Source organism: Poecile atricapillus, chromosome 3 (genome assembly GCF_030490865.1).
Source record: "Poecile atricapillus isolate bPoeAtr1 chromosome 3, bPoeAtr1.hap1, whole genome shotgun sequence".
Taxonomy (NCBI): domain Eukaryota; kingdom Metazoa; phylum Chordata; class Aves; order Passeriformes; family Paridae; genus Poecile; species Poecile atricapillus.
This window is the reverse complement of record NC_081251.1, coordinates 51,888,282-51,912,824: the sequence shown is the minus strand read 5'-3', so window position 1 is coordinate 51,912,824 and position 24,543 is coordinate 51,888,282. Positions and strand designations below refer to the sequence as shown.

The 24,543-nt window shown below is 35.1% G+C and overlaps 1 protein-coding gene and 1 long non-coding RNA gene across 28 annotated transcripts in view; one reads left to right on the top strand and one right to left on the bottom strand.

The window, feature by feature from the left end:
* Window positions 1-24,543, top strand: part of TRDN (triadin) — a 231,918-nt gene that overhangs the window by 84,260 nt on the left and 123,115 nt on the right. For all 19 annotated transcript variants that reach the window (XM_058835672.1, XM_058835685.1, XM_058835682.1 and 16 more), the window contains one exon: window positions 16,893-16,970. In XM_058835672.1, the coding sequence (XP_058691655.1) occupies window positions 16,893-16,970 (78 nt within the window). The remainder of the gene's footprint in view (window positions 1-16,892; window positions 16,971-24,543) is intronic.
* Window positions 28-24,543, bottom strand: LOC131577645 (uncharacterized). Of its 9 annotated transcripts, none has more exons than XR_009277266.1 (6): window positions 24,289-24,543; window positions 22,567-22,697; window positions 12,979-13,157; window positions 8,501-8,547; window positions 5,802-8,403; window positions 28-4,861 (listed from the first exon to the last, which is right to left on the bottom strand). It is a non-coding gene; the product is annotated as an uncharacterized LOC131577645 (long non-coding RNA). The 9 variants fall into 9 exon arrangements; XR_009277263.1 differs by adding an exon at window positions 22,210-22,255 and having other exon boundaries at window positions 28-8,403; window positions 12,979-13,172; window positions 24,289-24,537; XR_009277260.1 differs by adding an exon at window positions 22,210-22,255 and having other exon boundaries at window positions 28-8,403; window positions 24,289-24,534.

The window sequence follows — 24,543 nt, the reverse complement described above, 5'->3', positions numbered from 1 at the left end:
ACTTTCCTATATCATTGAACTCTGTTCTAATAGTCTTCTGTTTCCCTGAGAGTTTTTGCTCTTTTATGTATTAAAAGTGTGGTTTTTATTATTGAAAGGTCTCACAAGAGCAACAAAGAGTGTGCAAATAGTTTTAATAAAGCATAAGAGCTAATGGCTGTTTTATTAAAGCTTCTAATTTTCTGTCTACAGTGCATGAATTAAAATCGAGGTTATGTTAAAAGCAGAGTCAGTGGAAGGCTGTGGAAATTGCTAAAATTTTCCATGCTTCTTTTGGCTAAGATACAAGAGAAAGGAGCTTATTGTTAATAGCTCATTATTTGTTTTATTGGGGTTTTTTCTCCAGAAATAGCAAGGCTTAACTCCAAAATGCTTCAAAAATAGAACTTCCATTGCTGTTGATATATAAAATAGTGTTGATCTATCACTTCTGTGCTTTATCTTCTCTCTTCCCACACCTCCATGCTAATCTATTATAACACAGACATGTAATTCCTCACCAAAAAAAGAAGACAGAGCTATGGATGATGACTGAACATCAACTCATGGTACTAAGTCTACCCTGACCTTATTTAATAAACATTCTTCTTGCTGAAGTCTAGACATAATGTAGAGAGGACATAACCCAGGGAATGAAAAACAATAATAGTCATGAAAAGAGTCAAGGAGAGAATATTTAAGGACACACTAAGCCCTACAAGTTTGTTTATTCAGTTATTTGCTCAACAAGCTCTCCACTGGTACACCTGTGAATTGGTTGGTTTTTTTCTTATCTCTGCCTTGTGGCTTGCATCCCCTCTTGACACGCGCAGGTTCAGACAGAGCTGGGAAGGACGTGGCTGAGAAAGAAAGACTCTCACAAAGGGGAGAGGAGGACAGACATTTTTGTGGAAAGAAAATGAACAATCTTGGGTTTCTGTTAGGAGGGGGTTTGTGTCTCCTGTTCTCAAAGAGTGCCATGGAGAGGTAGCGGGTTCCATTAAAAGATAGCAAAATAGTGCACCGCCTCTAGGACTTCTAAAGACAGCCAGTTATAAACAGAGGGATGGCTTTAGGCTCAGAGGGTGAGAATGATTAGCCAAACTTTCCAGAGACTGCAAGCCATGCTTTGATTTAGAAAATAACAACCTGTAGTAATGTAAATGACCTAGTTTTTGGATTTAGACAGCTGTACCATCAAGAATTCACATGAGAAATACTTTCATGGAGATCTTCAAGATCTTTTTTACAGTTCTTCTGACATTTAAAAGCAGCAGTGAAAGAAACCTTTTTTTCCCATAAGGCTCCCTGGCCTATTTTACACTCTCCTGAGGAAGAGCAGACAAGCTGTAGGAAGGGAGGGTTTAGTTTTTTTAAGTTTTGACCTTTCCAGCTACAAGGAAACTGGGAAAACCATGAAGGGCAGCAGTGAGATAGAGAGGGAAGTCTGTAGCAACTTGAATTTCAGAAGATAAAAGACATGACCCTTCCCTTCTAGTGTTTGTCTTGCACCATACCAGTGTGGTATGACAGACTTGTGGTAAGAAGCCACAGGTTAGAGCTGAAAGACATGGGGTGATCAGATGGCTTACAGGTGGATGAAAACCTCAGGTGACAGGTTTAGGCTCTGAAAAAGTGGAAATAGTTCATAAAATACTTTAATAATCTAATTTTTAGGTGAAATGGAAAAGGCCTGCCCCTTACCATCTCCCAAAGTCCACCTGGGCTCCATCTGTACAGCAACTGCTCTCAAGTCACTTGTTGGCCCCTGAAGTTAACAGATGGTTGTTGTGCTGAGGCTAGATATATTTTTGTGGGAGGGAAAAAAAACCCACATTGCCTTCAAAACAAGCTTTGGTCAAGCCACTGGCTGTGAAAGGCAATGCTGAAACATCCAGACTCCAGAAAAACTATTCACTGTTTCTGAGAAGCAAAGTAGAGGTCAGGTGTGATCAGCCTTGATTTATGGATATCATTGAGAGGAGTGCCACCAAACAGTACCTGGTTAGTTTGTCTTTCTCAGGCAAAGTACTCATTTTACACTGTACTTTTGTGAACAGAAGTATTACTGTAATTCATTTTACTGAATAGATTAATGTGCGGAAAACACGCTTTAATAACTCTAATATCCAATTAGCTTTACAATCTGGTATTTTTTTATCCTTTTATCTGTCTATATATTTTATGATAAAGAACTTTGTCCAAACAGAATTCTGAGTGCAAATCAACTGAGGAATTAAATTACAATCACCTTGACACTGCAATTCTTTCAAACAAGGAATAATTTTTATCAATCTCAATATTAACATTTGTCAAGAAAAAAAAAATTCTTGTATAGAAAATTTCTTTGCCTAGACATATTAGGGTTTTCTGTGATTAATTACATCAAACATCATTTTCTGATTCCTTAGGCAAAACATATGGATTTATAACGTCATTAATAGTAATATAATTTAGAATTTTTTCTTTGAAAATATTTTTACAATGTTTCTGTTACAAAAAGTTAACATACATTAATTCTAAGATTATGGGGTTTTTTATTTTTATACAAATTTTAAGCAAGAATTTATAGAAAAGTAGTTCACTTAATATAACATATGATAGTGCTCAAACAATTAACATTAAAAGTAAAGCTCAGTTCCTTAGGTTTCATTAATAAATACAGCTTTTTAAATATATCAATTAATGCATTTTTTCAGTCACATCAATCTACTGGAGGTCAGTTAATGTCTTGTGATGACTTTAACAAAATAAGCTGAAATGTTCTTCACCTACTCAAAGTTTCACCATGACAGGGCAGTCTTAACTATTAGAAATGAATGAAATATACACAGGGGATTCAAGGAAGCCATGTAAGGATGAATTTTTGCTAAGATGCTTCATGCAGCTGATTTTCTAGTTTTGCTGGTTAGTATTCATCCTTGATACTGACAAATTTCATGGATGTCCTCCTTTAAGCCACAATAATTGTATCAATATCAAATAACTTCTAAGACTTATATTTTAATTCTTATGAAAGAGAAGTATTTAGAGGTTCTCAGACCTTTACAATAGATAATAGGGAGCTTTAGCCATAAACGCATTTTTTTCTAATCCACAAGTCTTTCCCATTAATATCACAACTGCAACAGTGACAGTTGGGTTCTACTGATATATTTAAACATAGACCACAAGAGGCCAACTGAGCACAATATAAAAAACTGCTTTCTGATTTTATCTCTTGAGAAATGGGCCTCAAAAATATTTTTTACCTTCTGTCTAACATGCTTGTGATAAGTGACAGTTTCTCAGAGGAACTGCTGAACATTCTTTCATAGATTTTCTGGTCTCATTTGTCCCTGGACTACAGTTGCTCAGCCGAGGCAGTACTGTCTCAGCATTAACAAAGTGCTCTGCCCAAACTTCTTTGTACTCCTTTTGTCTGCCTGTCAAGGAAGAATTAATATGCATTTCTTTCAGGACTAATTTTCCAAGTTTTCCTTATAAAGATTAAAACCTTAGGTGGAAAGCTTGTTTATTAGGAACATTAGGTCTGACTTGTACTTTTATTTTTCTACAGACATTTCCTAAGTCCAATAGCATTTATGATGCAGAAGGTCACTTACATAGTTTCATGGATATAGTCTATTCTTTGTAATTGATAATTTGCTTGATATTCCTGTATTTTATTCTCAGTAGTATTTCTAATATTCTAATTCATAGTTTATTTTTTATTGGTAGGAGAAAGGGATCTATTTTAGTAGAAATTTTAAAACTTGTTTTCATAACTATTATTTTGATGTTAGAGAGTTTGAAATCCTCACCCATGTGGAAGGATTTCAGGGGCACTAATTGGTCACTCTTTCAGCATGGAGCACATATTTCTCTAAGTTAACAGGATCTACTCTATTTTATTCCCTCTGTGACATACACCTGTTTTCCCACTCTTCCCTGGCCTTCCTTGCAATGCTTACCAGCCACGACTCTGGCAGATTAAGGAGCTGTTCTGATTAAATGCCTTTCTTGGTTTGCAACTAATGAAATTGGATTCTTGCATGTCTGTCCTTCTGCATGGCACCTCAGCATGGTGTTGTGCATGCTGAATTAAGAGTGATAAGCATGCCTTGGGTATTTAGTCATAAAATGCACTTTTTTTTTCTCACAGGCATATTGTCTACTCGTGATGTGATTTTGTTTTCTTTTTAATCACTTAGAAGTTTATTTGCATGCATAGTTTTACTCTGTTCTGGTTTTGGTTAAACCACTTGTATTTCATAGTACACCTGACTCACTAGTGGATAATCTTTACAGTTGCCTAATTGACAACAAATACAGGGGAGCACAGATGTGGTATTATTCACAATTTAGACTGTCTAAAACCTTAGCAGTGAAGCACACGGTTGCTCCGTGGAGTTTGAACCATTACATAGCTGTTTCCAATAACAGCTAGACTGCAAAGGAACATGGGTTCCTTTCATCAATGTACCCTTATATGTTCATTGTGTGTTTCCATGCCCGGGTCTCAAAGCCAGTCCTAAAGCCAGTTCGAAAGCCAATGTGATGTAGACAATTTTACTTATCTTATATTGTTGAAAAAAATATATGACTTGGAGAAATAAACCAGGATTTCTGCCATGTCTACCTTGCAAGAGAGTATCCTATAGGGTACGACAGCCATCCCTTTCATTAAGAAAATCATTGAAGCCTCACCTTTTGCACATATGCTCATGAAATCCCTCCACCTCCCTGACAAACATAAAGAGTCAAGAAATTAAGGCAAATTGTGATGAGTACCCATGGAGAATCTTACAGACTGCTTGGTCCTGGAAAGTGTAGACTGAAAATCCTTCATATCTACAATTTTCTTCCAAGGTTTACCTCTTCTCCATTGTCAAGGAATATTCTGCAAAAGAGAAAGGGCCTACTGTTATTACCCAATATGGCCAGAGAATTTCAAGACTGTCAGTATGATCCTTGCCATTTAATATCAAAAAATATGGAGAGACTGGTATGAAGGTACCTCAATATTGAAAGATCATGGACTATATTACTGCAAAAAAGAAACAAACCAAAAACCCCATAGAACAATAAAGACTAATTTTGAAAGTAAAAATGTCTGTGCTTGCAGTGGGTGGGCTGTAGCACTGGAACTAAATACTTGCCCTCCGCTGTTCAGATAGCAAAACGCTTTAGGCTCTTGAACTATTTTTAAGTGTCACTCCTATTTGATTAGACTAGGATGTGTTGTGGATATCTCAATGACAGGGAGTAACATTTCAACCTGTTACATTAATTACATTTACATGGAGACAACTTTGATATAGTTTCTCTGGGGATACATTTAATGAAGTGCAATTATAAAAAGAAATAAAAATCAGTCATAATAAATAGGAAAGTAGCATATTATTAGCTTGCTGTTTGGAGAAATTCAGCATGAAAAACTTTCTACTGAGTTGTGGGCTTTCACATTTGAGAGTAAATGCTAAAGAATATTATTTTTTTCCTATGGAGAGATGCTTTCTGGTGCAGACTACTCAATAGCCCTGTCCCCAGTGGTAGAAAACAGGCAAACCAGATATTTGTTTAAGTGAAATACTAAAGAAAATATAGGAGGCAGTGAGACTTTTCCAATTTTAATTTTTAAACTTCTTACTTTTTTACTGCCTGCTGAGGGAAATATTGTACCCCAAAATTTGAAAATACTCATCTGGATTCTTCTTCAGAGATGACAGTTAATTGTCCATCAGTTCGTGAAAAATCTGTTCACATGATGAAACCTGTGCCAATCCATTTTTTTCTGTGGATGACAGAAATACAGATGATCAAATGATGGAAGTATTTACTTCTTTAGTAATATCCTGGGAGAGTTTTGAATACTTTTCAAAGAGTCTGAAAGGAAAGAATTAATGAACAGCAATTTTAAATACATGTGTGTGAAACTGAAAATTGAGTTTGAGTTATTAAAAAATTTTCTAACTCATTTATTAATGTTCAATTCTTACAATAAACATGATGTGTCATTTGGAGTAAAATATTGCTTCTTTACATTTCTATTCAGCTATGAGAAACTATGAGAGGATATCCACTGACCGCATTTTAACAAGATTCTTTTCTATGACCACCCTTCCCCCATTCCACAACCTGTTTATTTTGTCAAACTCTGAAATGACATTTATCTCTCAATGGGGATGTTAGCATACAATCCTGACACCATCCCACAGAGGCAAAACAGCTATCCATTATTCCCAGTTTATATCATCCCACTGTGAGTCAGAGCCAGATGCTGGCACATGAAGCTGCATCTGTCAACACTCTTATGGCACTTCATTGTAACTTGGCCAAAAAATTTCAAACTACTCCCTCTCTTGGAAACAGCTACAAAGGGAATGTGTGGCATTTGCTTCTGCAGAAAGGAATGGATGTCTTTGATAGTTCACTGCAAGACATTCTGAGGGTCAAAATTATGTGATACAAGAGAAAGCAAAAAACTTTTGCTGGTGTAAATGAGTCTAAATCTTTGATTTAAATGGAAGCAAACCAATTTAAGTTGTGAAGACAGAGAGATTAGAGTAACAAACTTATTCTCACACTTGCATTATGTTTTATTACTACTATTTAGTATTATAAACATTTCACATAGTTCAGTAAACAAGTTTCAAGGATGAAGGATGATCTCAATGGAGAATCATCAAAAGACTCAACTATTTTAATTTTGAAAAGTTAGCTACTTACTAAAGTAAGCTTTAGAAAATAAAGACAAAAGTTAAATGCCAAAAATCTTCTCCGAAACAGCTAATAGTAAACTAATGGTTTCCTATAAAAAAAGGTAAAAATAAGTTTAGCAAGTAACTTTGTAAAATAGTAATTGCATTAAATGACTCATTGTCCTAGCTGATTTCCAGTTAGAATTATTGCAACAGATACTGATGTTGCATCAAGTTAAAAAATTGAAGCATTCTAAAGGCAGCTTGAAGCAGCCTCAAAATCACAGGGACAGGTTCTTGTGAGGGAATGTAACTACCCTGATATCTACTGGAGAAGTAACACAACGAGGAACAATGAGTCCAGGAAGCTCTTGTAAAGCCTTGCTGACAACTTCTTGCCACAGGTAGGGGAGGATCCCACAAGGAATGGTGTTCTGGTTAACTCAGAGTGACAAACAGGGAAGGCTTTGTCAGAGATGTGAAGGCTGGGGGGCTGCCTTGGCCACAGTGACCATGAGATTGTGGCGTTCAGCACTGGACAAGGAAGAAGCAGGGCAGAGAGTAAGATTGTAACCATGGATTTCAGGACAGCTGACTTCAGCCTCTTTAGGGATCTTCTTGGAAGAATCCCATGGGAACAGATCCTGTGGGAAGAGGGGTCCAAGAGACCTGGTTGATATTCAAAGTTCACTTCCTCCAGGCTCAAGAATGATGCACCACTATGGGTGGATCCATCCCAATGCAATGGATGCACCCCAAAGAAACCAAAGAAAACAAGAGTCTTGCCTGGTTGAACAAGGAACTCCTGTCATCACTAAAGTGTAAGCAGGAAATACACAGGAGATGGAAGCAGGGTCAGGCCACTTGGAATGTATATAGGGAGGGTGTCAGAGTAAGCTGAAGGCTCTGTCATAGAGTTGCTTAAACTAAACCAGACAGCCAACAGTATCTTAAATGCCAACCATTTCAGCAAAGCAGGAAACCTACATGGGTTGCAAGTGAACATTAGTCTTTGATGAGATATGATAATCCACAATCTTCTCCTTCAGTCAGTTTTATAAGCCCAGGTTATATAACTCTAAAATTATAAGTGACCTAATGAATCTGTTGCCTTTAGAATATAATTCTGAATATTCTTAGGGAAGTTAATCACCATACATTGAATCTCTCTCAGCTTTAACAACAAGGAAAATAGTTGACATCTATCCAATGTGCCTTTAAACACCTCCTGATGCTGAATACACTGAAATATCATGAAGAAGGAAAAAATGTGTTCTGAAGGGCTTCCAGCTTTCTCCCGCATTTTTTTGCTAAAGAGGAAAAACCTATATCTCTATTGTGAAACTAGAAGTTACTCTTCCATCCCAGTATAGAATTCTATGCTGTCTCTGCTGGAAAATGAGGAGGCTCATTTTCAACAAAAGTAAAAAAAATACCATATGACATAGATAAAAAGAGCATAGAAAGGATCTACAAATACTTTGACAAGATACATTCCATCATGAAACATTTCAGCTTGGCAAGAATTCCTCACCTCTTCTGGTTTGAGAACATGAAATGCAACAAACAGAAGAGCGTTCAGCCTTGGACTAAGCAACACGTGCTCTCCCTGCCTTGTTCTATGGCCACCTATTTATGCATCTCATCTACAGTCACTGGGACTGTAATCTGTGGCAGATCCATTCCTTTCACCATTCTCTCTTCAGGTGAATCTTTTTTTGATGTCACCTTTCTTCCTGCCCTGTGAAAAAGACATATAACTTATGACATATACCTAAAATGAGTCAAAACTATTTTTTCTTCATCAAGAACCTCTATTCTTCCCTCTGACAACTCACCTTCATTCCTGTTGTTTCACTTTGTCCTTCAATACACCCAGTATTATCTGACAAAGTAAATAACGCAGATTTCAGAAAGTGTTCAATGCTCACATTATACCTAAAGTCCTTTCTATATGTGACATTCATTCATATAACTGTTGGCAGTTTGGGGAGCAGTGTGTTACCAGACAGTATTTACAGTAAGAAAAATCATGTGTGGCTCTTTTAGTCCTGGAATATTTTGGTGTCATGAAGCTTCATCTTTATGGACAACTGCAAAATAAAATGTCTGCAATTCATTGCACCTCACTTAGATACCCAAAAGTTAATTGCCCAGCTTTAACCTTTAGCTGTCTTTATAGCCAGTGGTATGAAATGGAGGCCTCCAGAGGACAATTTCTTCCTAAGAAAGATGCCTAAGATAGAAAAGATGAATCACCCTTTGAAGGTACCAATTTCTCTCCATTTACTATAAATGGATCCCTTGGGTGACTTATCTAGATATAACTGTCTGAAAGTTAACTTTTAAATGTCTGGCAGTGAGAGAGCCTACATACATTCAAGAAATATGCTGCAACTGTGCAAGCAAGAATTTTGTTCAAATGAAGACTTGAAATGACAAGTTTTCTATAAGATTTCAAATGATATTAATAGGAGCAGCTGTTGACTCAATCAAGGAAACAGTGGCGCCACTTGGGAAAAAAATGCATTCCAGTTGCTATAGTGTTTTGGGAGTGACTGAAAGGGGAAAAGAAGAAACAGAGAGAAATATTTTCTTGAATAAATGTGGAAGATATTCCCTATCCAAATGATTCAAACAAAAGAAACCTAAACAATTTTTTAATCAGAACAAAAGCTCAGCCTTGAGAGCTTCCACTTTCATAGACTCTAAGATTTAGAATGTTTAGTTGCTGTATGCTCACAATGTTCAATTTTTTTTTATTTTTTTTTTTTTAATTTCTGTTAGATCCATTTATAGATTCAGTGGAAAGACATGGTAAGTTAAGTCACCCAAAAATCATGGAGGATGCCTTGAGCACAAGAGTTAAAACTCATGACAGTGAATCCCAAGACCTTTTGTGCTAAAAATAACTTCTTTAAAGGACAGAACATCTTCCCTGGCAAAACTAAAGGGAAAGAGAATCAGTAGTTATCAAGACATCATTGGTTTAAAATAATCATTATCTCTAGTATTGCAGGTTTTTCTTCCAGTATTTCTCATAACTACAGCCATGGCACTTAGCTGCCAGTGATTTCAGTGGGAGTGAATAAACAGGAGTTAAGAGCCAACACCTCTGTATCTTTGGGCCCTCCTCTGATATTTGATCTAATAAAACCACTCAGTTGTTTTCCCTCTAACTTCAGACTGCATTATTGAAATTGTAACTTCTGAAAAATGGCTATGGATTCACTCTCTTAAGTGATTGTCAAGTATAGACAAGACAGGTAACATAATTGTTAACTTCTTGTTTGTCTCATTCTAGAAAGAGACTCGGAGATATGAAAAGCTTTGTGGCTTGGGGACAGAGAAACATGGATTTAGTTTGACTTCCAGTGATTTCTATATAAAATATATTAATTATGCACAAATATATGCAATTAAAATTATTAAGATTGTAATAAGATTATTTGTAAATTTGAAATTTGAAAATTTGAAAATTTGTAATTTTACCCATAATTTGATTTTACCATGTTAGGCTGTTTTTGTTTTGCAAAAACTGGCATATGCACTCTTTCTTGAAGACAACATAAAGTGTTAACATTCTTGCAGCAATCACTTTTAGCTATTCTGACTTGAATGTTTCTTAGATGTAGTTGGACAAAGGAGGGTTGAAACATGTACAGATAAACCAAATACAAAGAACACAAATTACTAGGCAGTGCTCACATGGCATAGTCAGTGTCTGTTACTTTTTGTCATAACAGCTTATAACATCCCTCTGTTCTGTTTAATTGTTAGCTGCAAGTATTTAGCTGCAGTCTTTTCTTGTTTTAATTGGATACTTCATATTGTGAAAAAAAAAAGCTTCTATGCCAACTCCTGATATTCATGTTAATTATGCTAGGGGTCACTGTATACGATACAGATTTATTAAAGGTTATTTGGGGAGAGAGAGAAAGATTGAATATGTCTTTTCATTTTATAATCTGCCTTTACAGTCCTTTTGTACTTCACTATGCATATAATAACCCATCATTACCACACAATAACCCACAATTTTCTCTGTCCTGGTACTTAATTCTCTGAGATCCATCTTTCGATATTTCAAAACATAACATGTAGGTTTATTTTTACCTGCTAACTGCCCGTGATAAATAATGTGAGGAAGTGGAGGCAGAAAATTCAATTTTCAATTTTTTCAATTCAATTTTATTTTAATGTCAGGAAAGGCTGTGTGATTTTGTACTTAACATATAATGACAAAACTGTTAATGCTTATCTCTTAACTCCTTAATGACTTCAGTCTTCTGAACATGAAAATTAGAACAGTTTTCACAAATATGGATTGAGTAAAAGAGTGATTTTGTGGTAAAAATCTATGTAAGGGAGTTTTCAACAGATATATTTTTGTAAATAGATTAAACTGCAAGCTCTGTCATGCAGCTAAGCTATGTTACACATGTTTCTGGACCCACAGTATCTGCTTTAAGTCAACACAGAAAAGAAACTCAAAACAACGATAGCTCTACCCACGCCTCTCCTGCCAGACTCATTTGTACACTTGTTATGCACACTTGCATTGTGTGAGATACAAATGCATAGGAAAAAAAATATATATATCAAACAAATTCCCAGCTGTGACTTTAATTTGATTTGGTGTCTGAGTGAAAACATGGCAACTGATGTTCGCACGACCTCCAGGAGTCTGCAACAATGATTCTCACACCTGTTTAATTACCAAATCAAGTATTTTCTGTTCAGAAACAACACTTAACCATGGTAGGAATTTGGAATTAGATGATCTTCAATGTGTCTTCCAACCCTAACCTTTCCATGATTAATTCTAAATAAATATTTATATATATTTATATATATATATGTATGTTCATGCATGCACGTGTATATAGCATATATTATATTATTACTACATAAATATATAGGAATCCATCATCAACAACAAAGGATGAATTCAAATCTTTATGTATTAAAAATAGAAGTCTATCAAGTTGCTGATACTTATTGTCTGGTGCCTTGAGAAGAGAAATTTAATCCTTCCCTTTACTCCCTTTCAAAAGGACATTTAGAGTATCAGTCTACATCCTTCCTTCCTGCACCCCCAGTTTTAACCTACTGGTCCTTGCTTTCAGCTTAATAGATAGATGGACTTCCAAGGCTGTTTGGTTTTTTTGTGTAGATCTGGTTTCACTGTCTGTGTGTTGAGGGAGTATCTCACAATAATGTGCTTTATTTGTAAGACTTTATGTAGAGTTCCAAAATTATTTGTGATATTGTTAATGGATTTTAAATACCTAGATATAGTAGGACATAGCTGGATAGATAGATTTGTCATTACCCACATAATCTCTCATTTTCTTATTTTCTTATGCATTGCAAAAGAAACTGGCTGAAAGTCAGTGTGACATAATACTAAAATTTAAAAGACTGCATTGCTACTGGCAATCACTGCATATACTGTAGCACAGGTTTTTCCTAATTAATATCATCGACTTTATGCAAAATCACAGCTTTGCTTTATGTTGGGCAATTAAGCATTTAATAAAGAGCCACATCCATAGTGCAATTAAAAAACTGAAATATATGTTGGCTACTAAAATATACTTTCTTAAAAGTCTCATTTTATGATTCATTAATTCCATCTCCCCCTGTCAAAAATTCAGTTCCAAATAGGCCATTAAAATAATGTTCAAAATGTTTTTTTCCCATTTGACGTAATTTTGTTATGTGGCCACATCTAGATTGCTAAATCAAATTCAGCTCAACTGTTTTGTCTCTGAAGGTGATTTTTTTTTCTCTCATGGAGAGATCCACATCCAGTACACTTCCTCAAGGTCAGAATGGGCTGGATGTATCTCAGCTGTCTATTGGGAGGGGTCCCTGGCCTCTGCCAGTTCCTGAGCTGAGCCAATGATTTTTTTGAAACATTGCTGCTTGGCACAAGTCAAAGTTGTCAGAGGCTATCCAAAAATGTGTTGCAGGATACGTACTTCTGAATTCCAGAGTCCAGTAATGTTCCCAGGCGCCATTTACTTGCCTGTGTGCATGAAATCTTTGTGTCACAGTGTGTTCCTTAGGAAAGAACACCTATACGGGGCTTCAGTATTTTATTTCAAATAATGTATTCCTGGAAATGAGCAATTGCATTGTTCAGTACAGTTACACAATCTCACCTCTTGATCCTCAGCTGTTCTTTCTCAATGAAAAACTGTTTGTTCCTGGTTTTTCATGCACACATACTAAGCAGAGAAATCCTTCCCCAGAAGAGTCATAGCCTAGTGTCTGGAGAGCGATGACTGAAAGCTGGGAAGAGACTCACCTTTAACTTGTAGCAACTTCCACATCAAAACTGGAAGCCTGGGCAAAGTGGCTGGACTCCATTATGTTTTCAGTCCTCTAAAAGCATATTTGGCAGTCTTGCCTCATTCTGCTTATCCATGCCTTGTTCCAAAGTTCATTAAACATTTGATTGGAATTCACTTATCATAACAAATGGCTCTGCAAAGACAATTACTTTATTTGAATTATTTTTACTATCACGAGAGAAGGATGTCACATCTGAAAAGAGTGAGATTTATCTGAAGATATTTTGCTGCACTGAGAAACTGTAACAAAGTGTTGGTGCTCTAGGACTATAGGATTCCTGCCATTTAAGTAACTGGTATATGGATATGAGGAAATGAACAGTCATAGGAATGGTATTTCCACATATTGCACTCTGTGATGGCATTATTTTTCTCCATATCCAATTGGAATATTCACCAGTCTGAAATGCCTGTAGTATAATAAAAATAATACTAATAAATTTTTCAGTCTTTTATCTTTTTATCTAGAAAGATATATTTAGACATTTCATTAAGGTCACTGCAGACAAATTGAACTCAGAAGATCAGGAAAGAAAGAAAACTCACGTAATTTGATATTATCATAAGAAATCAATTTATACAAAATATTCAAACATGACATTTTTGACACATGCAGAAAGATATTTCCTAGATTGAGAAAAGTAAGGTAATTAAAGTTTGTCTTGTATGCCTTATCATGCAATAAGAAATCTAAAACATTAATAAACCAAGTCAGGATTAATTTCTTCAAGACATTTCAAGCAATTTGATAAACACAGATGACAGAAGTTTCCCAGAGCTTGAGGACTGTAGCTGATTTTCAATGAAGTATTCATATTACCTAGTTAAAGTCCTAAACCTTCTGCTCACCCTTGCAGCCTATTTCTTTCCTTTCAGGCTGTGGAGGAAGGTACTCGTGTGACACTTTTTCCCCTGGTGAGATCATCCCCATGAGTTTAAATCCAAAATATTTCACTCTTTCAAGTTTCATCAGATGTAACTTGTTGTCAGTTGTTTACAATATCATATGTGAAGGAGATACCTATACCACAAGTACATGGACAGGTGACACATGGAAATGTGAATCAACTCTAGGGACAAATTGGCATAGAAATGCATGCACATTTTTGTGCTTGCAATTACATTATTTTGGAGAAATCCAAAGCTATTTTTTTATATTTATTTTTTAAAGCAGCTTAAATAAGCCTTAGTGGCTTATCTCATAGCAGTAAAATGAAGGCTACGTTTGAAGTTAGATGCAAATAACTATGCAATGCTTTTTGTGGCTGCATTTTTAAAGCTGTGAGATAAGTGTATGTCCAGTAATAATAGTGGTAATCTGGATAACAACTTCTCGTAATTCATGGACTAATCTGATTGTCCACTGAGAGCATTGAAAACATCCTGCCTTCCTCTCATTTACATCATGTATGTGTCCAACTGGCCACTGTTAGAGTCAAGATAGTAGACTTCATTAATACTAATGGTCGGATCTGTTGAAACCAATTCCTCATTTCTATTTATCAGTTCTCTGTACTAGAGAAAACCACTTGTTCTTTATAACTTAAAGAGGAGAGAAGAAAGAAAAGAAAAGTGATTTGACTTAGGTTATCCCCTTTAACATATTTCATCAAAAGAATGGATAAAATATTTATTAATTTACTGTCCTTTACATTCCCATCAAAGTGAATAGAGAGACATTTAATAAGACATGGAAACATTAAAGAAGCCTTTTATCAGAGTGGATTGGAACCTGCTCTGAACAAACATTTTGGCCTAAGGGAAAGGTTTTGATCTGTGAAGCTTAAATGTAAAACACTCTCATATTGGATCATGTGGTCAATTTGCATGAAATAAATTATTTTCTTAAAACTTGTAAAGCTATAAAATAGAACTTGACATGTCATTAGCAATAAGTGGTATCATACTGGCATTATGTGCACACTGGTGCAATCATTAGAAAACTGCTGCCACAGCAAAGCACAGGAAGATAATGGGGCCAGTCTACAATTTGACCTAGAGGAGTTAGATCATTGCTCCACGCTGTAGATACTACACTGCAGTCCAAATTATTGACTATCATTCATCATTACTCATCTACTCAACATTCTGAGCCACTGTCCTTTATCCTATTTCACACCAAAAAAAAATGTCCAAGTTATGATTTTTTCTAACTGGGTAATAGCTGGTCTAGTTTTAAAAAGGATGAAAAGAAGGAAAGAATAAAAAATGGAAAAAATATAATTAATGTTTATTCCAGGATCAAATGTAGAAGGAAAAATAAGATTACCCGTTCTTCATTAATTGCTATGTTGTTTCTTTTTTAATTCTGAACTGGAAATTCAGGCACTCAGGTTTCTGTGTGTCGACATGGTTGTGAATATAACTTTTCTGTTCTGATTGGCAGCAAAGGTAATGAGCAGCTCATTAGTTCAGTTTGCAAGTTAAAGAATACTTTTTTCAGACATAAAGAATTTGGAAAATCATGGCTAGGCATCTGGATTCCTGAAGTTTGCCTAATATTTATTTTAAGGCTATAGCTATTCTGTGATGAGATCGGTAAATACCCACTTAAGTTTATTGCCAATACAGGAAATATGTAGAAATGTAGGATTATTACAGTTTGTGGCAAAGCACCTTCAATATGTTGCTTTTATCAATGTGTTAACATTTTGTCAGTGGCTCAGGCACACATCAAGTTTGAGCAGTGAGCAGCTCTGTGTTTGATATTTTTTACAAATTACAGGACAAACTGAACCACATGCTTGCAAATTATGTGCCTGCAATTGTACATATGTTGATGAGATGCAATAACATTAGGTCCATGATGTTCAAATCCCACTGCTGTCTTCAGATGATATTTTTCTCATGCATTCCCCATGAGTATACACACCTTTGCAAAACAAGAGGGGTAAGTAAGATGCTGCAGTTTCCAAGGCCCATTAAAACCTTAATTTCTTTCTATCATCAAGCATGAGGCATGGTTTTGAGTTTCTGATGTGAAGCTGGAGCTGAGACTTAACAGTTGGCTTGCATGTGGACTCTGGTGAATTGAATGTATGCTGGTGTTTATGACTGAATCAATATTATATTTAAGTACTTAATATTATTTCTCAGGTCACAAAAAAATTCACTTTCCAAATGACAGTGACAGGATAGCTACTGAGACTAAATACTAGTGAAATAAAGGAAATATGGGAACTTCAAATATGTCATAAACTAGAAAATAAGCATAAGCAATATAAGAGTACATTAAATATTTTTGTGAATCCATGAAGAAATGAAGAGTGTTTTGTACAAAACATGATATCTGCACATAGGCAAAGACAGTACAGAAAGTCCCAGGTGAACACTGAGAGAGTAGAGGTGTTTCAGTCAGCAGCTGGAATCAGAACCTCATCAATGTTTACAATGCATGACCTGGTTGGTATTGGCTAATTAGGAATAATCCTTAAGGATGAGAAACGTCATAATTTTTACTGGTGTTTTCAGGAGCTCATAAAAAGTGGACTTGAGGGAGCAACTGAAGATCATTTGTTTGACAGAAGAAAATAAGACTTTGTTGTAGAAGAGGCAGCATGAATATGTAACCTTATTATCATAGTATTATTATTCTCTTTTGAGTCTAAGGAAGAAAAACAGAACTGTAGCACTTCAGCATATGTTTGAGTCACTTGGATTTCATTGGTTTCAAATGTGATTCTAAAAAATAAATTACTTTATTTGTTGAGAAATAAATTTCCTTCTTATAGTGTCTGGAAGATATTAGCTTTTGTGAACACTCTAGTACTTTTAACATGAACCATTTTGAAGGGAGCTCAGCCTCCCAGTGAAGCTGCTCAGCCTGTAGGTGAATACATTTTCTATGTTTCTTAACCTGTATTCTTAGGTGCAGGACATAAGGAATTCATACCACCTCGTCTTCTTCTAGAACACAGTCCAAGAAAGAAACCAGCAGCCATTGAAGGTAAGTCTGAGTTTTTCCACCTTTATTGGCTTCTACTTATTAACTTGACTGTTCTAATGTTAGGGGTTTTTTTGTGTTTTTTTTTTTTTGTAAATATACCCTATATATTTTATATATATATATAATATAAAATAAAAATATATAATTTAAATATATATATTTATATTTAAATTATATATATAATTTAAATATATAAAATTTATATTTATATATATATATAATATAAAAGTGATCATAGTACTAGGCCTCAGACAGGAATGACGTACTGACATATGTATGACAAAATGTAAATATTCCTTACAAGAGTCTCACAGATGGCTTGGGGCATTTCCTGAGTGAAACAGATTACAGGACTGAGGCCTAATCTGTAAAATGCTTTGCATGGCGTTCAGCCATAACTTGCTATCTAACTATAAGCATAATCAACATTAGCATCTTAATATTATTTGGATTATTCTTTCAGCTATTATTATTCAGTCATTTTTCTGTGCATTATTTGTAACAATGAATGTGGTATGAGTGGCTCTGCATTTATCAACCCTGTTGCTATTGTTAAAACTACTGAAAGAGAAACACAAAGTCAGATCTTACATTCAAACGATTAAAACATAATCCCTGTGATTGAATTCTATTGTTTATAGTCTTATAATTGCAGTAAAGTGGTTGAAATACTCATTTTAGTTTTAAGATTAACAATGTCTGTGGACTTAGAACTACAACTGCAATATATGTTCTTGGTCTTTATACCATACAGTTTCATAGTACAAAACACCTGAGCCTTTTTGTGTAATTATGTAGCAATTTTCATATGACACTTGAGTCCTTCAGTCACACCATGGCACTTGATAATTTCCCTCATAGAGATCTTAGTTCTACGTTACCCAGAAAACAATTGCAGTCTAAGAGAAAAGCAGATGGGGTGGCAGCAGAATAAGTAACAAGAGCTACAAAATTTCCTGCATTTGAAAACAGGAAATGAGGCTTAGGTTTTGCCAGGACCCATGACTGAAACAAAGTGTTAAATTAATTAGATATTTCTGTAATGTGATTATTGTGAATAAGAACATTTGGACAAAAATTGCTATGTGACTTATTATGTCTTTCCCCCAAAAAATCTCATTACCTCAAATGATTATTTCTTTTTAAACATGCTGTTTAAAGGAGTATAAAATTGTGATTATTTTGAAAAAGATAAAAATCTATTTTTAGATTTGCAGTCCTGCATATGTTAGGAAAATATTTGAATACTGCTAATCAGAAGAAAGAAGTCCCTGCAATGTTGAACTCTGATATCTGTCAATTAACCATAATGGAAAAAAGACATAATAGAACAAGGCTGACACATTTGCTGAGTGATAAACTTAATCTTTAAATATAACTATTACACAAGATGAACTAGCATTGAATTAACATTAGATTCTGATTTTCAAAATCATGAGGAGCATGCAATTACTGCAATTGCACACAGAAATTACTATTTATGACCAGTTACACATTTGTGTGTTTCATTAGCTCATTTATGCATGCAATTCAGGTAATTGGGAATGTAAATTAGACACCCATTTGGCAAAGAAATTTGGGGGAGATTATCTGCTCAGAACCATATAACTAAATTCTCTTTAAGGCTCAAGGCTGGTCACTAGGATGCAATACTTTTCATGCAAGAGATTTGGAGGAAATGAAGAAGGCAGAATTACTTGTAAAACATTGCCATGAAAAACTGTTATGTTGTGCTATTCTGTGTTTTCCATATATGAGAAAATATGCCACAATGCCTTGAGGAACCCTAAACCCTGAAGCTCTATTTTTGCCCTAGGGAAAAAAAAAAACAAAAACAAAACAAACAACACACAAAAAAACTAATTTATGAGAATATTTGGGAAAATGTCAGAAGGGAAAAAAAGAAGTAGGCAGACATATTTAAATCTTTAAAATAGCTGAAGAGACACCTGCATGTGACTTCTTATTGCTTAGATACCTTTATGACTGGTACATCACCAAATATCACTGATCAGGAGAAGGGACAGATTGAAACAAAAGATTCTTCTTATAAATGTAGTTGAAAATAGTATCACAAGTTGTCAGAATAGAGAACAAATAGAAGCATTTTTTAATTGAAAAATATACTTTATATAACATCAAAGACTGGCTTGCCTTTGTCAGAAGAAACCAGCTCTGAAAAAAAGGTAAAACTGTAGGAAGTAGCAGAATGTTTATCACACAGAAAATTTATGAAACCAATCTACTTACACTCTAGGCTTTATAAATCAGTGATATTCAGACTTTATATATGTAACCATGCAGTTGGTGAAGGCTGAAAGGATCTTTCTTTTTTTCAAGATTGACCTGTTTTCAGTATCGCTCTATTTTGCCACAGCTGCCTTGGGTAATCTTGGGCCATTCTTGTTTTCTGATAAGGTGGAAATAGTCTCTATCTCTATATCTCATATCTCTAATATTTTTACATTATTTGATACTTTCAAATAGAATGCTTTTCCTGGATGGTATGCAATGTCCTGTAGAAATTATGCTCTGCTGAATTCTTGAGGCCTTAGAAAAAGCACATATTGTTATTATGTATTAAATCTCAAACTTTTTCTCATTGTCATTGCCTTTTTCTCCTCCTTCAGCTCCACTGTAAATCTTTTGGAAAGGGGGTGATTATTTGAGACAATCTCAGTTTGTACGCTAGATTCTAGTAGTAAGCAATAAATTGCATTGAAGTGTGTGTATGAGTAGAAATTTGCAAATTAGTACAAAGTACTAAGCAAAATGCTTTGTACTAATCTGGTCAGAAAGAAAAGAACAGATAATTGTTCTATTTCACAGCTGGTTGGTTTTTTCAAAGATCTTATCGTAAATCTTCAATGAAGACTTTGAATTTTCAGATCACCAACAGAAGAGAATCATAAAACAAAATATAGATTCCTGTAACAATGAACAAGAGAAAGAAGGTAAAAGAATTTGTAAAGATAAAGGCATTGATACATAACATCTACTTGCATTGAAAGCTTGGAAACCTAGTTTGGTAAACTAGGAAGTAAAGAACTAATTTTAAATTGTTATCTTATCTTTGTATGGAGCTTTCACAAGTACTTGGAAGCAGTGTTCTCAACTTGGCTGACAATGATGCTGCCATGTCAGGACACTAGTGTCACCAGTAATTGGAACAGATCATTCTCCATGGCTACCTGACCTTTGAATTTAATATCCTTCTTCTTCATTGGCTGCAGTCTTCCACACCTGTTTTAATTCTAGATTTCTTTTATTTTGTTATTCACTGACATCCTAAAACTTCTCTGCAGTGTATACTGTTTCTCTGTGATTCTCCTTCTTACATCTTGAATTTTTGCTCAGTTCACACAGCTTTCACCTTCCTCCATTTCCACATTCACCTGAAAAAGACTTTCCTTTCTGATCATCCTCCCATGTTTCCCTGTCTGACATGGCAGTGTAATGGCCCAGGAAGACACCGCAGTTAGACAAGTGTGAAAAAAAAGGTCAGAGGCTTAGCTAGTTATCAGTGAATCTTCATGTTAATTGTTCCAGAATAGCATGTCTTTGCCTTCTCACAAGACCACAGCACATTTGTGAGAAGCCTGTATCAGAATTCTTCTGGTGGAAAGAGTCTTAATGCATGTGGTATATGATCTCAAGCAGACCTATGTTCTTTACCACTTTGAAGAGCACTGTATCACAAAAAACATTGAACAGCATTGTATCTGAGTATGATTTTTCAAGTTATATTGTCCTAAAAATCTGTTCCTGTATCTTTGAGTAGGAGAGCATTTATCATGGAAGAGTCATCAACATAATCATTCTGATCTGGTAATGAATTGTGACAAGCTCTCAAATATCCCCCTTCCTTCCTTGACTGAAGTATAATGACCATTCCTTGCCATCTTGATGGCATCTGTGATATTAAGTGAGGCATAAAAGCTAAAAAAAAAAAAAAAAATTCTCTGTAAAATCTTCAGAGGATCTATGAGGAAAAAAGTATTTTCTCTAGGTCATTGAATCCTCTAATTACAAATTTTGCAGAATGCAATAAAGCAAGCTGCTGTGAAATGTGTTTAACTTCCCCCAAAACTCCTGTGGAGGCTAAATTGGCAACTGCATCTATGTTGCTATATAGAATGTACACTGACTATCTTAAGAATTTCTTGTCTATCTCTCTGTTCATGAATATAACATTAGTGGATATAACCAAGAATATCTAAATTACTAAAGTCAATACAAATTCTGACAAAGCTCCCTTGATGTACAGGAGTGTATAAATCTTGTAGAAATCAATTTGCTTCTGTACAGTCTGTCAATGTCTGCCTTCTCTTCTGTACATGGATTGTTCCATAAAAAAACTCTGTTTTTCTTCTATACTATAGAATCTATTACCCTTTAAAAAAATCGTTTCAGTGAGAGATTGTGATTCAAGACACAACAGAACCCTTTAAAAAAGGCACAATTGTGAAAATTTTCTACCCATTTAGAGTATTCTTAATAATAATGACATGAGTTGTGGATGAAAATCCATTTGTCAGGTAATTTTTTAATCCAAGGGAGAATAAAAACAGAAAAAAAAAAAAAAAAGAAAAAAAAAGAAAAAATATTCCTATTAGAAATATTGTAATACAATGGGTTAGGTTTAATCTAAGTTAATAGATAAACAGTTTAGTTAGCTCTAATGCATTGCTTTATACACAGCATAATAAGTTTTTTGAGAAATATGAGCCTTATAACTCCATGAGTTATAAGTACTGAGGACAGTAAAACCTTTGAAACAATATGAGCAAGGTTTCAAAGTGAGCTATTTAATGATTTAAATTAGACATTTAAGCAGTAATTTCTAATGATTTAGCAAGGATGAAAAAAACCCTAAATCGTCACTGTTTGAGAAAGCCCTTGACATTTTCCTTAATGATATGAGGCTCTTCTGTACTACTTTTATTCTGTCATAAAATATAAAAAGTTAAACAGACATGAGAGAAAGGCTTACTAGTGTAAGAAAAAATACATATTAAGATACATATATTTTGATTAGGCGTATTATTTTCTCATAATTTATAATAATACAATTTAAAATGTTAGAGTATGCTTTTGAAATAAATATTCACCCAAGTCTACCTAATAAAACACAAACAAATACCTCTGAAGACTATTTTAACTTTTCATAGTGCTTTTTAAATGTTAGAAAAACAATAGTCTTTTGCATATATTGCACCGGCAAATGGAAAATACTTACTGGGATTAAGTTAATCTGGGCTTTCAAAGGCTGAACTCCCATGTGTCTTTGGAAAGAAAAAGGAAACTCTTACAAAAGAGGTTCTGAATAACCTCATCATCCCATTATTAAAGCTCAGACATTCTTACTCTAAAGCATAAAGAATCATCAAAACCCTTCCCAGCACTGGTAACAGAATTGGTCCTGACAATTATTCCTGTTGTCCAGTAGCAATGTCAGTCACAAGGAGGGAGAAGGCTAGCCAAGCTACCTTAGCTGTGTTGGTTTGGCTCTCACTGGTAAAGGTGGTACCATAAAAAATCAGTTCTCCCCTGGAAACTAGAGTATTCATCATAATCACATTTGCATCATATTTACCATTCACCATTGTCCAGTGAAGTTTCTGTTGTTCGTCTTGTTAAGGAAGTTGGTCTGTCCTCTTTTTTGACTTGCTGTTCGTACTCTGTCTTCATCTCACTTGTATTCTTATTCCTCTGCTCCACACTGTGCTGTTTAGTAAAGGCAACATATGGCCCATGCTATTAGCAAAGAGTTCTGCTGCTTAATGCAACAGAGCCATGAAAAAGGAGTCTATAATCACTACAGGAAGAAATAAGAAACATTTATGCAGGTCACATGAAAGCATTAGGAATTTCAAGCATGATATTTCTATTGCATAGATTCTGCAGACCTCAAAAATATCTCCATAAGCAATCTTCACAGCTGCCAAAGAGTGTTTCAGACTGGGATTTGAAAGCAGTTTTGAAAAAAGAAAATTGAGCTGGAGTGATTGCCTAGGTCTTAAGGGTGCGCTATATCTCTAGTGATCTGTGTGCTCCAAGAGTCCTCCACTTGCCCAATATGAAAATAAATTGTTTTTCATTACTCTGCAGAAAAAACGGGTGGTGTCATTTAGACAGAGCTTTGCAAATAAGTGCACTTCATTCTGGCCTAAGCACTCACGTGTAAGTTAGAGAGAGCATGTGTTTGTGTGTGAACACAAGCAACTCTTAACAACTTCAGCAACTTTAGATTAATACTGTTTAGTTTCTTTGATCTTTCTCAGTCTTTCAGTAGTTTGGCTGAATCAAGACAGAATTACTTATCACAGAGAAAGTAACCAGACAAAAAAGGACTCTTACGCCCGAAAAGGTGGTTTGTTTTTTTATCTCAAAGAGACAACTAAGGTCAATTTTTACTTGAAATTTAGATTTAATCTTAAACGTATGAGTTTCCATGACATTCTAAACTAAGCAGAAATATCTTCTTGCATTGTTTATTCATTTCTCCAAAAGCTTTGTAACCCTTAGCGTACCTCATTTTGTGAATGGGTGTTAAATTCTTTAGAATTAAAAGTGCAACCGACCAGTTATTGTCAATCTCTATCTAAGCAATAGGCCAAAGGGAAAGAAAACAAATATCATTAAAAACTGAAATGCAATGAGTTATTTTAATATTTAAAAGGATACCCAACTCCCACTGAAATCAACGGGAAAACTTTTATTGTGTCCGGCAGAGAAAGGATTTCAGCAATGTAGGAAAAAAAAAGAACAACTATAATCCCTTCAAAATTAATAAGGAAACAAAATTTTAGAAATGCAGTTTGTGTTTTGTTTGAATGGTCTTTTAAAATTATGCCAATGACAGCTTAAAGTGTACAGAACTGTTTGGAGAAAAATTAAATTAAGTCTTATCCATAATGAAGTCACTGTGTTCAGTCTGAATTGTGGTTTCTCAGGAAAAGCTGAATTAATGTTTGTTTTGTTTTATTTTGTATGTCAGTAAGTATGCATGTGTGTCTGCTGCTCCTGAGTTCTGCCAGGACTAGAATCTGTAGGCAAGAAAAGCTGCTGTAGCATTTCCCAAAGTCAGGCAATAAATATCCAAAGTCTCTCCCAGGAGCTTTCCTGCTGAGATTTCCTGACAGCAGAGTTTTCGATAAATGCAGATATGCCTCATACAAGGATCTGAACTTTAGTAAGCTAATGGGAACTAAAACATCTCCAAACTTCTGGCATTCAGTCCCACTAGTTAGTGTTTGCTACATGCATACCTTTCCACCAGAAGGAATCTGCTGCCATATTTTGCTTCCCTGCTTACCTCAGTTTCTCAGATGGGGTGGCATGAGCTGACAATTCCTTCCAGAATCAGACTTTCCATAAGAACGTGGACCATCTGGAGCAATATGGTAAAGAAGCTGTAAGAGCACTCTCTTCTTCCAGTTCCTTTGCAGCATTCCCATGACACTATGCCCCATAACTCATGTGCATCCCTAAATTTAGATTCCACTGAGCAGTGGCAGAGCAGCACACTGGTCTTACCATGCCTGATTTCAAGTGCTGCGTTGTTAGCATG